Source organism: Lepidochelys kempii, chromosome 26 (genome assembly GCF_965140285.1).
Source record: "Lepidochelys kempii isolate rLepKem1 chromosome 26, rLepKem1.hap1, whole genome shotgun sequence".
Taxonomy (NCBI): Eukaryota; Metazoa; Chordata; order Testudines; family Cheloniidae; genus Lepidochelys; species Lepidochelys kempii.
In genome coordinates this window covers 537,025-551,120 of record NC_136405.1, presented here as the reverse complement: position 1 = coordinate 551,120, position 14,096 = coordinate 537,025, and the positions used below count along the sequence as shown (strand labels likewise).

Here is a 14,096-nt window from a genome sequence, read left to right as displayed (position 1 = left end):
GAGTGAAGGACAGACGTGGTTGTCTGGCTCACTGACCCCCAAAATGGACCCAGCTGAGGGGTCCGGTTCTCTGCACCTACAAGCTCTGTTTTAGACCATGTTCGTGTCGTCTAATAAACCTCTGTTTTCCTGGCTGGCTGAGAGTCACGTCTGACTGCGAAGTTGGGGTGCAGGACCCTCTGGCTTCCCCAAGACCCCGCCTGAGCAGACTTGCTGTGGGAAGCACATGGAGGGGCAGAGGATGCTGAATGCTCCGAGGTCAGACCCAGGAAGGTGGAAGCTGTGTGAGCTGTGTGTCCTGCAGACAGGCTGCTCACAGGAAGGCGACTGCCCCAGAGTCCTGACTGTCTTCATGGGGAGCAGTTCCAGAGCATCGCCCAGGGACTCCGTGACACCCCGCCACACACTGTCCCTGCATGTGCCCCCCGCCACACACCTGTTCCTACATGTGCCCCCCCCTACAGTCCCTGCATGCACTCCCCGCCACACCTGTCCCTGCACATGCCCCACCAGCCACACACCTGTCTCTGCACGTGCCCCCCCCAGCCACATGTGCCCCCCTGCATGCATGTCCCACCACACCTGTCCCTGCATCCCCCCCCCCCCCGCCCCATACATCTGTCCCTGCATGCACAGTCATGCGTGCACACATGCAAATATGCCCTTCCCCTGCCCAGGCAGCAGGCAGGAAAACGATTAACAAACAGCACCAACTGGGAAGCTGGTTCCCATCTCCCTCCCTTGAGTCGGTGCTGTTCAATCCAGCCAGACACCTGCTGTGTGTGCGAACGGGGCTCTGTGCCCAGGTGCCCACATGGCCAAAGCCATGGGCTATTCCCCACTGTTCTGTGACGGGGCTGGGGGCTGGGGGGCAAAGGTCACAGGCAGCCACAGTGAAAGCAGCCAGTGCACCTGGGTGTGCCTCCGGGTGGCCCTCCCACAAGGGGCAGCGCTCAGCTCTGGCAAGGCAGCAAGTGACACGGGAGAAGCAGGGGTGGTGATGTCATTCCCTGCACAGGGCTGGTGCTGTCCGCCTGTGTCCCACCAGGATATTGAGCCTCCAGGCCTCGGCACATCCCCAGAGGTTGCCACTGCTGGGTCCCACCTTCAAGGGGACAGCCCTGTGCTGGGGCAGCAGACCTGAATCTTTTACTGCCCTGGGCACCTTTCTGTTTGCAGCTCTCCCTCCCTCCCACCCTGGTGAGCAGGGAAGGCAGTGGTGTGCGTTCATGGCAGGACACGGACTTGACCACCAGATCTGCAGCCTTGTTACCCCTCCCTCCATTAGCCTGGGCAATGGGGACCCCAGGGAGGGAGCTGCTGTCTGGCCAGGACACCCCTGGCCCCCCGCAGAAAAGCAGAGACAAGGCCCAGCTCTTGTTGGTTTCTTTATTAAGTTGTAGTCTGGTAGCTGTGTACAGGGAGAATGGTCTATACATCAGCGGCTAAGATGGGGGCAGGGAGAGCCAAAAGGCTCATCGTCATAACAGTAAAAAAAGGAAATAAAATTATTTTAAAACTTCTAAAAAGCGTCTAGTGCGCAGCCTGCAGCATTCTCTAGGCGTCATGTCGAGCGTGCCCCTGCCCCTACCAGCTCCTACTAGCAATCAGAGCGCGAAGCAACGGCTCCCGCGGGGCCGGCACAGTGCAGTGGAGCATTCCCTACGGAGTATAGAGGCCAAAGCAGGGGGCCGCACTAGACTCTGCGGAGATGCTATCAAAGTCAGCCATTCTAGGGACATTATGTTACAGAGCGGAGGGTTGTGGATGGACGGTCTGTACCCTACGTGGTTTGCAGTGGTGCCGCTTTGCTCTCCGAGGAGAAGGCTGGCCTAGTCGCGCCTCTGCATCTACTCCACCTCCTCAGCCTGCCGGGGAGCAGAGGGCTTTGCAACGAGACCTGCCCCCCAGCCAAGGCCTGCTGGGCATGGCGGCTGCAGCCTGGCTTCAGTGGCGGGCTTGGCCTGGGCGTTGCCACCGGGAAACATGTCAGCCCCTTTGAGATGGGGCCATGGCAACGTCCTGGGGAAAGCACAAGTCCAGTTGTTTCTGCCTGGCTCCTTCCTGCACCCTTAAGGGAGGTGAGGGACGTGGCAGCCAGCACCCCCTTCCTGCAACCAGCCCGCCTGGGGTCACATGTCACATGGCCCAGGTAGCTCCCCCCCACCCGGCCTCCTGCCAGGACAGAGCTGTTGGCAGGAACAGCTGAGCCAAGGGGCCAGCCTGGGGCAGAGCTCTGCTGTCCCCAGTTAAAGCTCCCGGGGCTGGGACGCCAGGGCGCAGCGTGACCCTCTCTGTTCCGGCCGGGCTGCAGCAGTAGGGTTTGTGGTGCCGACGCAGTGCAAGAGCCTGGGAGAGCTGCTCTGACGCGCCTCCTTTGCCCTGGGCACTGGGGGTTGGTCCTGGAAGGGTCAGGGGACATTGGGGCTGTGCTGATTTTGGCCTTTCAGAGAGGCCGAGGGACCCTGGAGGGCCTCACAAATGGTGCAGAGGACAGGGGTGCAAACCCCACTGCTGTTTCCTTGCATCTCTCCTGAGCAGCCATTGTGCTGGGTAGAGCCAAGCATGGGCTGAGGCAGGTGCTGGGCTGTGCCAGTCCTCACCACCTGCCCGTCCCGTGCTAGGGCAGTAGGGCCCGGTGGGAGGCTCTCAGCTCTGCCCTATCTGTAACCAAAGGGGGCAGGGGCTGGCACAGGTGTCCCAGCCCCCTGCCTGGCCCCGTGTGGGTGTCAGGAAATGAACAAGGCCAAGGGGAGTAAAAGCGCCAGGCTGACACTGGGAGGTTCGGCTCTGTCGCCCTCTGACACCACCAGCTTCCCAGCTGCACTGGCCGGAGCTCCTCCCTGGCGGGGGCTGATGAGCCATCCCTGTCCTACAGCCGGCGAGGTATGTGGGCACGGAGCGGGCAGTGCTCTGCACACCGCTGAGTGCCCTCGGGCGTTGCATAGTATTTATTTGTTCATATACACAAGGCTGAGTACTGTACAGTTTACACTTTCAACACAAGCGAGGAGCTCAGTGCTGCTGGGAGCCACACGCTCACACTGGGGGAAACTCCTGGAGAAACAGGGGCAAGGCAGCCACAATCCAGTCCCTGCCCTTGCTGGGGCTGCTCCCTCGAGAGCTGCAGTTCTGCCCTCCTCCCACCGCCCCCTTAGGCTCTGACATCCTCCCCTCCCGACACACTCCTTGGAAGGGGATGAAGCAGCAAAATCCAGCCAGGAGACAGCATAAGGGATAGGTGGGAGCCGACGCCCCCACCCTGGGCAGCCCTTCATAGCCACAGCCTCCTGTCCGGAGTCAGGGTGTGCGCAGCAGAGTCACGTCCCTGCCAGAGAAACGCTGCCCCGGGTGCTGCTGGCTCCTGGGGTCCCCGTCCGTAGTCATGCGTTGGCAGTCGGTCAATCATGCGAATAGGACGGGAAGTAAGTCTCTTACAGAAATCATGCCATTAGCCTAGAGCAACGCGTACAGCCAGCCCTGCTCCCGTCGCCTGTCCGCTTTCGCCTCTCCTTGCGGGGCTGGCCGCACGTGGCTGCAGTCAGTGGTTCGGGGTGGAGGTGAGATCCTGAAGGACAGAGAAGATGGAGCTTGGGTTACAAACAGCGGCCTGCTGGCTCCCCCGCAGGGCAGCAGGCCAGAGCTGGGGGCATGACCCGACGCTCCACTTACAGGCATGGCTACTGGACCAGAGGACAGCAGCTCCCAGGCACTGGCTGATGCTGGGGGCAGGGACAAAGGTAGGAGGCAGCTGGGAAAGCAGAAGCCCTGGTGCTGGATGTGAGACCCTCTGGCACCCAACGCTGCAGCACCCAGCAAAGGGCGAGATGCTGGCTGAAACCAGCCCCTGTCTGTTCATTGCCAAGGGTCTGGAGTGAGGAGGGTGCTGGAGCCGCAGCTGTGAACAGCGGGAGTCAGCTGCCTGCTCAGAGGGAACAGGCCCCGGCAATGGCTGTCTGCATTGGAGATGTGCTCAGCCGGGGCGGCCGTGTGGGGGATGCAGAGGCGTGAGGCAGAACGCATGGACTGGGGGTTACTGCCCTGTGGTGGTCTGGGAGGGGAGGTGGTCCCTGGGCAGGGTGTGATGACGAATGCACAGGGGGGTGAGTGTCCCCCACCCCGTCACCAGAGGTTTAACTGTTACTTGCAGCCTTGTGCAGGGGCCAGATGGGCTCTCTCAGGTTATTTCCCTGCCACGCCCGCCCACGAGCGCTCTGTGCAGGAACATACACCCCACCGCAAAGCCACCACTGCAGCCACCAGCCCTTGCCTCTCAGCCCGTGCTGTTCCAGGGAAAGAACCCAGGTGTCCTGCGCTGCAATGCAGGCCGCACAGCTGGCTGGGCCAGACTTGCAGCTCGCAGAGCACGGGTGAGGGAGCAGGGAGGCCCCACCCCTGGGGACAGCCAGCCCCAGGACCCCCTCCCCAGAACACTGCAGAGAAATGAGCTAGGCTGGATACCTGTCTTCCTGCAGTACAGGCCATGCCATGCGTCTCATGCTCATGCATGCACAAACGACAGAGACCCGAGGGAGCGCCTGTCCTTGCGGGGCAGGCACCCACCCCCCCGGCTGCGCTCTAGCAGGATAGAGGCAGCCAGGAAAGGGTTCCTGCTGCAGATCAGCCCCCGGCCTCTCAGCAGGAACCGCAGCACTGCAGGGCTCCTGGGTGCAAGCACGTGAGGGACAGCAAGGCACGCCGTGTCCATGCATGCATCCAGCCATGTCCGAGGGCCAGGAAACGACCCAACACCCAGCGTCACAGTGTCGAGAGTAGGAGGCACCTGTCCTGTGGTCGCCCCATGGCCCTGGCATCCAGCTGCCAATCTGGCTCAGCCTCTGAGACCCGCGCATACGTCACTGCAGACAGGCCCTGAGCTGCCAGGAGATCATGGTGGGACTGGAGCCTGGTACGTCCACCCCACCAGCAAAAACAACCATCTCTGTCATAGGCACGCACTGCCTGCTGCCCCATCTGCCCCTTTACCCCCCGGGCACAATGCCCTGGACACCCTGCCATGGGCATGCAGCCCTCCCCCCCCCCCATCGCTACTGCACACATACCTGCCATGGGCACACGGACCTTCCTATTCCCTCACTGCTGTCAGCTCCCTACACTCCACCCTGGGCACATGGCCCCCCCAGGCCACGGGCACACTGCCTGCCCTCTCCCTCCTCCCACCACGGCTCCCCCATCCCTACCTGCAGCTGCCTGCAAGCTGTAGGTTCTCTGCTGCCCTCTGGTGCCCAGAGCCCCTCATGACCCCACCAAGAAGGCCCTGCATGGCATGTTAGCAGCACTGCCAGGCAGCAATGCCCAAGGGGTGCTGCGGGTGAACGCGGCTTATGTGGCAGGTGGAGGCGGCTGTGAGTTATGGGTGCCATGAGCAGGGGCTGGCCTCCCCCAGGTGCAATGTGCAGCTCCCTGCAGCACCCAGTCGCTGAGAGGGCGTTTGACGTGAGGAGGCGCCGCCGTGGGTCAGCCCCATGCTCCAGGGCACTTGGCACCTCATTCCAGGAAACCCAACCCCAGACCCAGGCTCCAGGACAAGCTCTGGGGCACAGCTGACAGCGCAGGGACTGCCTGACAGGCTGGAATGTCAGCAACCTGTCACTGGGGCAGCATTCAGGGGCTATTTATAGCAGCGGCACTGGGGCCTCTGCAAGGGGCAAGGTGAGCACGCAGAGAAATGGGGAATGGGGCAGCTGCACTAGGGAATGGGGTCCAGGGCAAAGCTCAGCCCAAGAGCTGGCAGGGAAGGACTGTGCCAAGGGCAATCTTCACAGCACTGCATGCTGTAGCTACTGGTTACAATCCCCTGGAATGCTGTCACTGTGGTAACACCATCGTGGCCACCATGGTACACTGTAACCTGGAGTAACAGTGCCCTTGGCTGTCGGTATTGTGATGACACCATCGCAGCCCCCACAGTACACTGTAACCCACAGTAACAATCCTCCTGGCTGTCATAACCGTGGTGACAGCCTGACACCCTCCTCCCCTAGAATGCCATGTGAGCCAGACAGATAGGTGCTACAATGGCAGGCTCCCCGGCATGCAGTGTGCAGAGAAGCCAGCCCCCTTCCCCAGGAGCAGCATGGGGCTCGCAGGCTTGGCAGCAGTGGCGAAGAGGCAGCCAGCGCTGGGCTTGTTCTCCAGCATGCCCTAATGGAGCAACCGAGTCTCCCCTCTGGGCAGGGGGAGCGCAAGTGGCTGGGTGGGCTCCTCACAGGGCACACAGCACAGAGAGCTGGATCTGTAGTCAGAACAAAGGTGGCATTACCTCGGAAGAGGCCCTGGGAGGGGTCACTGCTTTCCCCTTTTCAGGCTGGCTCGTTTCACTATGTAAGCCCCCATCCTGCCCCCGATCAGCTCCGATTCTGGGATGTGCCCTTGCGCCTCCTCCTGGGGAGAGCAGCAGAGAGAGGAAGCAGGAGGCGTCACACAGACAGACAGACACAGAGAGGACAAGGAGGAGGACGGGAGAGCCGGCAGGCAAGGAGAAGGCTGCAGCGAGGGGGGAAGCATGGCCCCTCACAGCCCCAGAGGTACAGCAGAAGAAGAGCACAGGGAAGGAGAGGAGGCCAGGGAGGATCCAGCCAGAGCCCTCTAGGAGCCCTGCCTGGCCGGGCGCATGGCTGTGCTGCCCAGAGCTGGCGAAGGGCCAGGAGAGGAGCAGGCTCTGTACCTTGCTGCCCAGACTGTCCTGATGCAGGATGGCATATTTCATAAAGTGATCTGCCTCAGCTTCCAGCTCCTGGGGCTCCTGCAGAGAGCCCTCAAGAATCACCTCCTTCTCCTCATCGCCTGCGCTGATCCGCCGCACCACCTTCCGGATGATCTGCAGAGAGTGGGCATTAGAGCTGCCTGCCACCGGCCAGGCTAGGCCCCACACACCCCCAGGGACTCAGCCACACCACCCCTCCAGTCCTACTCCCGCTCGGCCCTGCCCTGCCATCGGCACCCCAAGCTGGGGCATGCTGCTCCCCCGAGACAGAACTGGGTGAGGGATGTTTCCAGGGAAGGCCCCAGAATATCCAGCCCTGGGGGCAAGGAGAGCAGGGCAGACGCTGCGCGGAGACTGGGGGGCTCTGTGTCTGGCCCGTACACACCTTCTTGGTGACGATGTTGCCTTGCTCGTCAGTGAATTGCTCCTCGGTCACCTGCTCCCCCGGAATATCCTGAACCTGATTGCCCTGCAGCACCAGGGAGAGAACAGAGCGAGGCAGTGAGGGGGAGGGCAGGGAGCCAAAGCCCCACAGGCAGTCCCTTGTGTTCACTTCAGGGCACCAAGTGGGGCAAAAGCCCCAGCCCCTGCATAAGTGACACCAAATCCGACTTCCCCGTTGACTGCCAACTCCATGTGCCAACCCCCTGCACAACACCCCTGCACCACACCACGCCAGCTCCTAGCCCTGCCAGACCCCTCACTGGGAAGCAGCCATTGCTGGAAGCGCAGGGGCAGGGCCAGCACCAGGGCACACGAGTGCTACACTCCGGGCATGCAGGAACGAGCCAGGCTCAGAGCCCTGAGCTGGAACAGGAGGTGACGAGCCAGGCTGGCTCTGCATGGCTCCCCTGGGGCCAGCGACAGCCCCACAGGCAAGGCAGTGCCTGATGCCTCAGGGCTCCCACTCCCCGCTTGTGTTACCTTCACAATGACGCGCCGACGGACCACCCTGGTGGAGATGGACTCCTCATCGTCCGTCAGCCCCTCGCTCTCACCCAGCTCCTTGTCCAGCTCCTGGTGGACGTGCTTGAGCAGGAAGCGTACGGAGCCCTTGACAATGTGCAGGACATTCTGGCAGCTGACCAGGAAGAAGCCCAGCAGCACCAGGGTGATCAGCAGCTGGGTCAGGAAGGCCAACATGGTGCGTCTGCTAGGGCCACAAGCGCATGGCCACTTGCCGAGCCCAGCGCCTAGATCCTGGCCATGGCGTCGCTCTGCAGTGGGGCGTGCGCGCTGCCTCTGGCTCGGCTGCCCCCTGCTCTGTGCGCAGCCTGGGCAGGCTGCGGTAATTGTAGCTCCTGCATACCAGCCGGCTGCACCACTTGCCGGGCAGGCAGGTGGGTTTGTCCTCTGCACTCGGAGCTCTGTCAAAGTCATCTGGCCTCAGACTGACAGCTGCGGCCCCTCCCCCCAGGCAGAGGGGAGCTGCCCCCCCGCAGTGTCTCTGTGGCGGGCTGCGGACGGGGCAGGAGGGCAGCGTGGGCGATATGAGCCAGGACTCATAGTCTCACCCACAGCAGACTTGTGAGGAGTGTGGAGAAGTCACGCAGCCCCTCAGTGACTCCAGCCAAGGGGCTGCAAAAGCCGGCCAGCCCCCAGCATCGCTGCATTCACCGCAGGGCTCTTCCTCCCCGTCCCCCACCCTGGGGCTCCTGGGAAGTGCTCTGGGAGGATTGGTCCAGGGCGCCCCGCAGCACCCCAGGGCCTGCTACGCCATGCCCACCCTGCTCCATGTGCCATCCTGCACTAGCCCTTCCCTGGCCCTGCCCAGCTCTGCCTGGCCATGGCAGGATTCCCAAAACCCCAGCCCTGCCCCTGGCCATCCGGGCCAGCTCTATTTCTGGACTCTCCATGCCTGGTGCTGGCGACCCGAAGAGGGCAGGCGCCCTGGGAGCTACCCAATTAGGAAGCATGCAGGTGGCTGTCTGGGTTATAAATGAAGAACAGAGGCAGAGGCTCATATGTGAAATCAAACCCCTGGGCCTAGTGCAAGCCAGGCTATTCTGGGCCCCTTCCCCCGCAGGAGCCCGGGCAGGGAGGCTGGCAGGGGGCAGTGCCCGGAGCTGGGGGCAGGGCAGCAGAAGGCACGTGCCCAGCACTCTGTGCCAAAGCATGGGGTATTCTGCTGAGGGACCCCAGCTGCTGGGCGGGGGGCAGGGGTGGGCAGGTCACCAGGCTCTGGTGCCTCTGCTCAAGAAGCGGAGGCTCCCAGGCCAGGCTCTTCAGATAGGGCAGCCTGGCATTCACTCCTGTGTGCGCTCTGGCCCCGGCAAGGGTGCCATGGGCCTCACGCACAGCAAGGGGGCTCCAACCAGTGGCTCCACTGCAATGCACAGCCCCCGGGGACCGGCTCTCGCTGTCACCCTCGTACCCTCGTTTGCCTGAAGAAGCTGCTATCCGCCTCCTCCAGCCATTGGCTGTAGTCCTGGCTCCTCGTGTGCTGGGGCTGCCAGCCGCTCTCCTCAGGGGGGTCGATTCGCAGACGCTCGGGCAGGGGCCCCAGAACCTGCTCCTGGCCCCTCCCCTGGGGGGCTGCCCCGGGGGCTGCTCTGGGCAGCAGACGTGGGCTTCTGGGAACCCCCTCCTGCCAGGAGCCCTCAGGCAGGTCCTGCAGGCAGGAGACAAAGGAGCCTTCTGCATTCCAGTCCCTCAGCCTGGGCAGCAGAGAGAGGAACAAGGACAGAGAGAGACACGGTCAGTTTCTACCCTCTGGCATGCTGCCCCCTGTGTGGGCCCAGCCTCGTTCTCCTGCCCACACACAGGCTGTCGGCCCCACTGACCGGCCTTTGCACTCGGAGCCCCCCTTTGTAACGTGGATCCCGAACTAGCCCCACACCCCACCCCAGCCACGGAGCAACAGAACGCCCTCCAGAGACACCCACGGGCGGCCTGGCCCTGTCTGGGCACAGCAGTAGGCTGATGGCACAAGGAGCGGGTGAGGAAGGGGAGGGAGCTGGCCTAGAGGCCAGCCAGGCCCTTCGTGCTCGCCCTGCCCCAGGCACTATGGCAAGGAGCGGCAGGGACTGCCAGGCAGCCCTCAGCCCCAGCAGAGTACCTTCATCGGGAGCTCAGCTCCCTGCCAACGAGAGCACCATGGCCATCCCCGAGCCTGGAGTTGGGCTGGCACCCCAGGTGGTTGCTGAGGGATTCCCCAAAGCCGTGGGAAGCTCCCTGGCCAATCCAATCCTTCCCTGGCCAAGCGTGGCTCTGCCCTGTGGCGTGGACACCCCAGGGGTCCCTCGGGCTGCCCTGTCCAGCTCCAAGCAGCCTGGCCAGGAAGCATTACCTGCCCTTGCTCCTCTCCATGACCCGGCTCACAGTTGGCGACTCCAGGATCCCGACCTGCACCCTCTGCTGGCCTGAAACAAAAGAGACTTCATCCTCTGAGCCCTGCTCCCCCGCCAGCCCAGCCTGGCGCTCACACGCTGGCAGCTTCACCTCGGACCTCTGACCTTCCTCCTGCTCCAGCAGGTCAATAAGGCCATTCATGGCATCTGAATCCACTGTGTCGTCCTCAGCCAGATCCAGCGAGCCCAGGTGGTCCAGGCCGTGCACATCATCCAGCAGCTGCCCCGGGAAGCGGCCTTCACTCATGGCGTCCGAGTCCTCAGCCTTGCTGCACTCCAGAGAGGAGTCTTCAGCAGTCACCAGCGAGGGGGTGAGCCCCGAGGACCACACCTGCATGTCGGACAGCTCCAGCAGGGCGTCCTGCTCGGTGGGGGCCATGGGGATGGCATCCAGGATGGCCACCTCGTTCCAGTACTGGTCTGCACGCAGCGGGGACGGCAGCGTGTACTGCAGGGAGGCAGGGGAGAGGAGCTCATCCTGCAGCGAAGTGTAACCTACAGGGGCAGACAGAGGCAACAGCTCCAGCAGCCTTTCTGTGCAGACACGGAGAGGATGGGACAGGCCCACACTGTCCCCATCCCCTGGGCAGCGCTGCGTTCCCTGCATCCCCCCAGCCCCCTGCTAGCCCTGCCCTGGGCTCCCCTGCCCCACAGCTCTGTCGGTGCCCCCCAGCCCCCTGCTAGCCTGCCTGGCCTCCCCTCCACAGCTCTGTCGGTGCCCCCCAGCCCCCTGCTAGCCTTCCTGGCCTCCCCTCCCCTCCACAGCTCTGCCGGTGCCCCCCAGCCCCCTGCTATCCCCACCCCAGGCTCCCCTGCCCCACAGCTCTGCCGATGCCCCTCAGCCCCCTGCTAGCCCTGCCCTGGGCTCCCCGCCCACAGCTCTGCCTGTGCCCCCCAGCTCCCTGCTAGCCCTGCCTGGGCTCCCTCCCTGCCTCTGCTGAGATCTCTCAATTCTAACCCACAGTGCCCCTGTCATAAATATAAAGGGAAGGGTAAACACCTTTAAAATCCCTCCTGGCCAGAGGAAAAACCCTTTCACCTGTAAAGGGTTAAGAAGCTAGGATAACCTCACTGGCACCTGACCAAAATGACCAATGAGGAGACAAGATACTTTCAAAGCTGGAGGGGGGGGCAAAGGGTGTGGGTCTGTCTGTGTGATGCTTTTGCTGGGGACAGAACAGGAATGGAGTCTTAGAACTTAGTAAGTAATCTAGCTAGATATGCGTTAGATTCTGATTTCTTTAAATGGCTGGTAAAATAAGCTGTGCTGAATGGAATGGATATTCCTGTTTTTGTGTCTTTTTGTAACTTAAGGTTTTGCCTAGAGGGATTCTCTATGTTTTGAATCTGATTACCCTGTAAGGGATTTACCATCCTGTTTACAGAGGTGATTCTTTTTTACTTTTTCTTCTATTAAAATTCTTCTTTTAAGAAACTGATTCCTTCTTTTCATTGTTCTTAAGATCCAAGGGTTTGGGACTGTGGTCACCTATGCAAATTGGTGAGGATTTTTATCAAACCTTCCCCAGAAAAAAGGGGGTAAGATTTGGGAGGATTTTGGGGGGAAAGACATTTCCAAACTAACTCTTTCCTAATAATAATAATACCGGTGTTAGACATTTGGTGGTGGCAGCGAAAGTCCAAGGGCAAAGGGTAAAATAGTTTGTACCTTAGGGAAGTTTTAACCTAGGCTGGTAAAAGTAAGCTTAGGAGGTTTTCATGCAGGTCCCCACATCTGTACCTTAGAGTTCAGAGTGGGGAAGGAACCCTGACAGGTGAAAGGGTTTTTCCTCTGGCCAGGAGGGATTTTAAAGGTGTTTACCCTTCCCTTTATATTTATGACAGCCCCCTTGCCAGTCTTGTGCCTCCAGGCTCAACTCCGGTCTGGCTCTGGGAGAGACGGTACAGGATTCCCTTGGACTGCAGCTCCCAAGCAGAATGGGGCAGAATCAGGAGGGTGGGGGCTTCAGGAGCCCCTCAGATCAGGGCTGGCTGGTTTGTGGGCTGCGGGCAGAGCTAGCCAGCCAGGCCCCTCCTGCCCTATAGGCGCAGCGCAGTGCTAAGGGGTGGAGGCATGGAGGAGGCTGGGTGCACAGGGACCCAACACCCCGGCAGCAGCTGCTCATTTCCCGAGCCACCTGCTGAGCCCCAGGTGGGCATTAAAATGGAGATGCAGCTGGGCAGCAGTGGGACATGCATGGGCCATGGCCAGAGACCCTACAGGCATTGGAGGGCTCTGGATATCTCTCCTACCCAACAGCCCTGACGGGCATGGGGCGCTGCATGTCCTGGGGACACTTGGGGGCAGGGTAGGGGCATCCCAGTAGCACCTGTGGTGGGCAGGGAGGGGGGCATCCTGGTGGCACCCCTGCTGCCATTTGCACACCCATGGAGAGCACGTCGCGGATATTTCCACAGGGACCTGTGCCCTGGTGCTGTGGCTACACCAACACTTTGCCCTGTAACCAAACCGGCTCACATCCGTGCTGTTTGCACACACAGCCCTGGGGCTCCGGCCCGAAGGGCCCCGTCCCGGTCGCTCTGTGGCTGCGAGTGCTGCCAGGTCCTTGCACCTTGTGGCTGACTGCCCAGGGCAGCTGAAGAGGCAGAGGCAGGAGTGCCAGCCACCACGGCCCTGCACATCATGCCACCTCAGCCTGTTCATGCCCTGCTCTCCCCAGGTGCCAGGGACCCTGGCTCTGATCTGAACATGTGTCTGCAGCATAGAGACGTCTTTACCCTGCAGCAGGGCACTCACCAGCACTAGCCAAGACTTGCCCAATGCTGGGCACACCCTGACCAGACCTCCAGAGCCACAGAATCCCCACTGGTCAGCTCTAGCCCAACTCAGGGTCGCTCCCTACAGATTGGCCAGTCTGCAATGGCTCTGGCCTTGGGGCTGCCCCATTCCCATCTCACAGCTCCCCTGAGCCACGCCAACCTCCTCTCCCCCAACGTCAGCACCCGGAGAACGTGCCACCTGCCTCCTCAGCCTGCACAGCCCCTGCGATTCTGCTGCCCACACAAACCCTGGGGGGTCTGCTGGCTAGGCCCAGAGCCAGTGCTGCCCAGGTCTCTGCCTCTGAGGGCTCTGCCACGCTGGCAGCTCACTGCTAACTGAGACACAGTGGTTCCTGGGTGTCCAGCAACACTTCCTTGCAGGGGGCATGACTCCCTACGAGGGGCGTTCAGTTATTAACCCTTCTGTGCCATGGGCTCAGTGCTGGGCACAGGCCATCACCCTCTGGGCTGGGCACAGAGTGAGTTAGGGCCAGGCCTGGCACAGCACAGCAGCACCCGGGGTTCTTCGCCGGCCAGGTGGCTTTGCTCGCCCGGCTCCCACTCAGAGACACTGTTCTCTGTGCTGGGGGTGCCGTGCGGAGCTGGCCCTGGGGCATTGCTGGGGGAAGCCCACAGAGGGCCAAGCGGATGCACACAGCCATGAGGTGTTGGCAGTGCCTTGGTGCCATGCACGCGCCCGAGCAGGACGGCCGCTCTCCCAGGGCTCAGCTGAGGTGGAGACAGTGGAGACAGGCAGTGGAGGAGGAGGAGAGAACAAGAGGTCAAGAGGAGGTCAGAGGAGAAAGGTTGACGCAGCCTGCACCCGGCAGCCCTGAATGGCATGTGTGAGAAACAGAACAAAGGGGAGAGCATTCAGCATGCAGAGCTCACAGCCACTCCCCCAGGCAAGGCACAAGGGCCCAAAGGGACTCCTGCTGCCAAGGCTGGCACCCGACCACACACCCCTGCCTGGGCCCAAAGGGACACGGGACCACTACGCTCACTGCAGGAACCTGACCACGCCCCCGGCACCCAGCCCTCCGCGCCTGGACACCCCAGGCTGTCTGATTACAAGCTGCTGCCCCGCCCAGGGTTGTCACAGGCTACAAGGGAAGTTGCGTGAGCCCGGCTTGCAGCAGAAGGCAGGCAGAGGGCAGAGACCTGTCAGCTGGGTGGGACGGGTGGGGCTGGCAGGGCAGTCTGCTCACTAGTAACACGCTGCAACCCGGGCTGAGCCT

General features: G+C 62.0%; 1 protein-coding gene across 10 annotated transcripts in view; it reads right to left on the bottom strand.

Annotated features, from left to right (window-relative positions):
* Nucleotides 1-1,375: 1,375 nt before the first annotated feature.
* The window catches only part of ANK1 (ankyrin 1), a 116,131-nt gene continuing 103,410 nt past the window's right edge, over nucleotides 1,376-14,096 (bottom strand). For 5 of the 10 annotated variants that reach the window (XM_073325369.2, XM_073325371.2, XM_073325375.2 and 2 more), the window contains 6 exons: nucleotides 10,017-10,572; nucleotides 9,102-9,384; nucleotides 7,113-7,196; nucleotides 6,689-6,841; nucleotides 6,284-6,405; nucleotides 1,376-3,568 (listed from right to left, as the gene is read on the bottom strand). In XM_073325369.2, the coding sequence (XP_073181470.2) occupies nucleotides 6,307-6,405; nucleotides 6,689-6,841; nucleotides 7,113-7,196; nucleotides 9,102-9,384; nucleotides 10,017-10,572 (1,175 nt within the window). In that variant the 3' untranslated portion in view covers nucleotides 1,376-3,568; nucleotides 6,284-6,306. Of the gene's footprint in view, nucleotides 3,569-6,283; nucleotides 6,406-6,688; nucleotides 6,842-7,112; nucleotides 7,197-9,101; nucleotides 9,385-10,016; nucleotides 10,573-11,253; nucleotides 13,691-14,096 lie in introns of those variants that run through there. The other 5 variants (XM_073325374.2, XM_073325373.2, XM_073325378.2 and 2 more) reach the window with 5 other exon arrangements.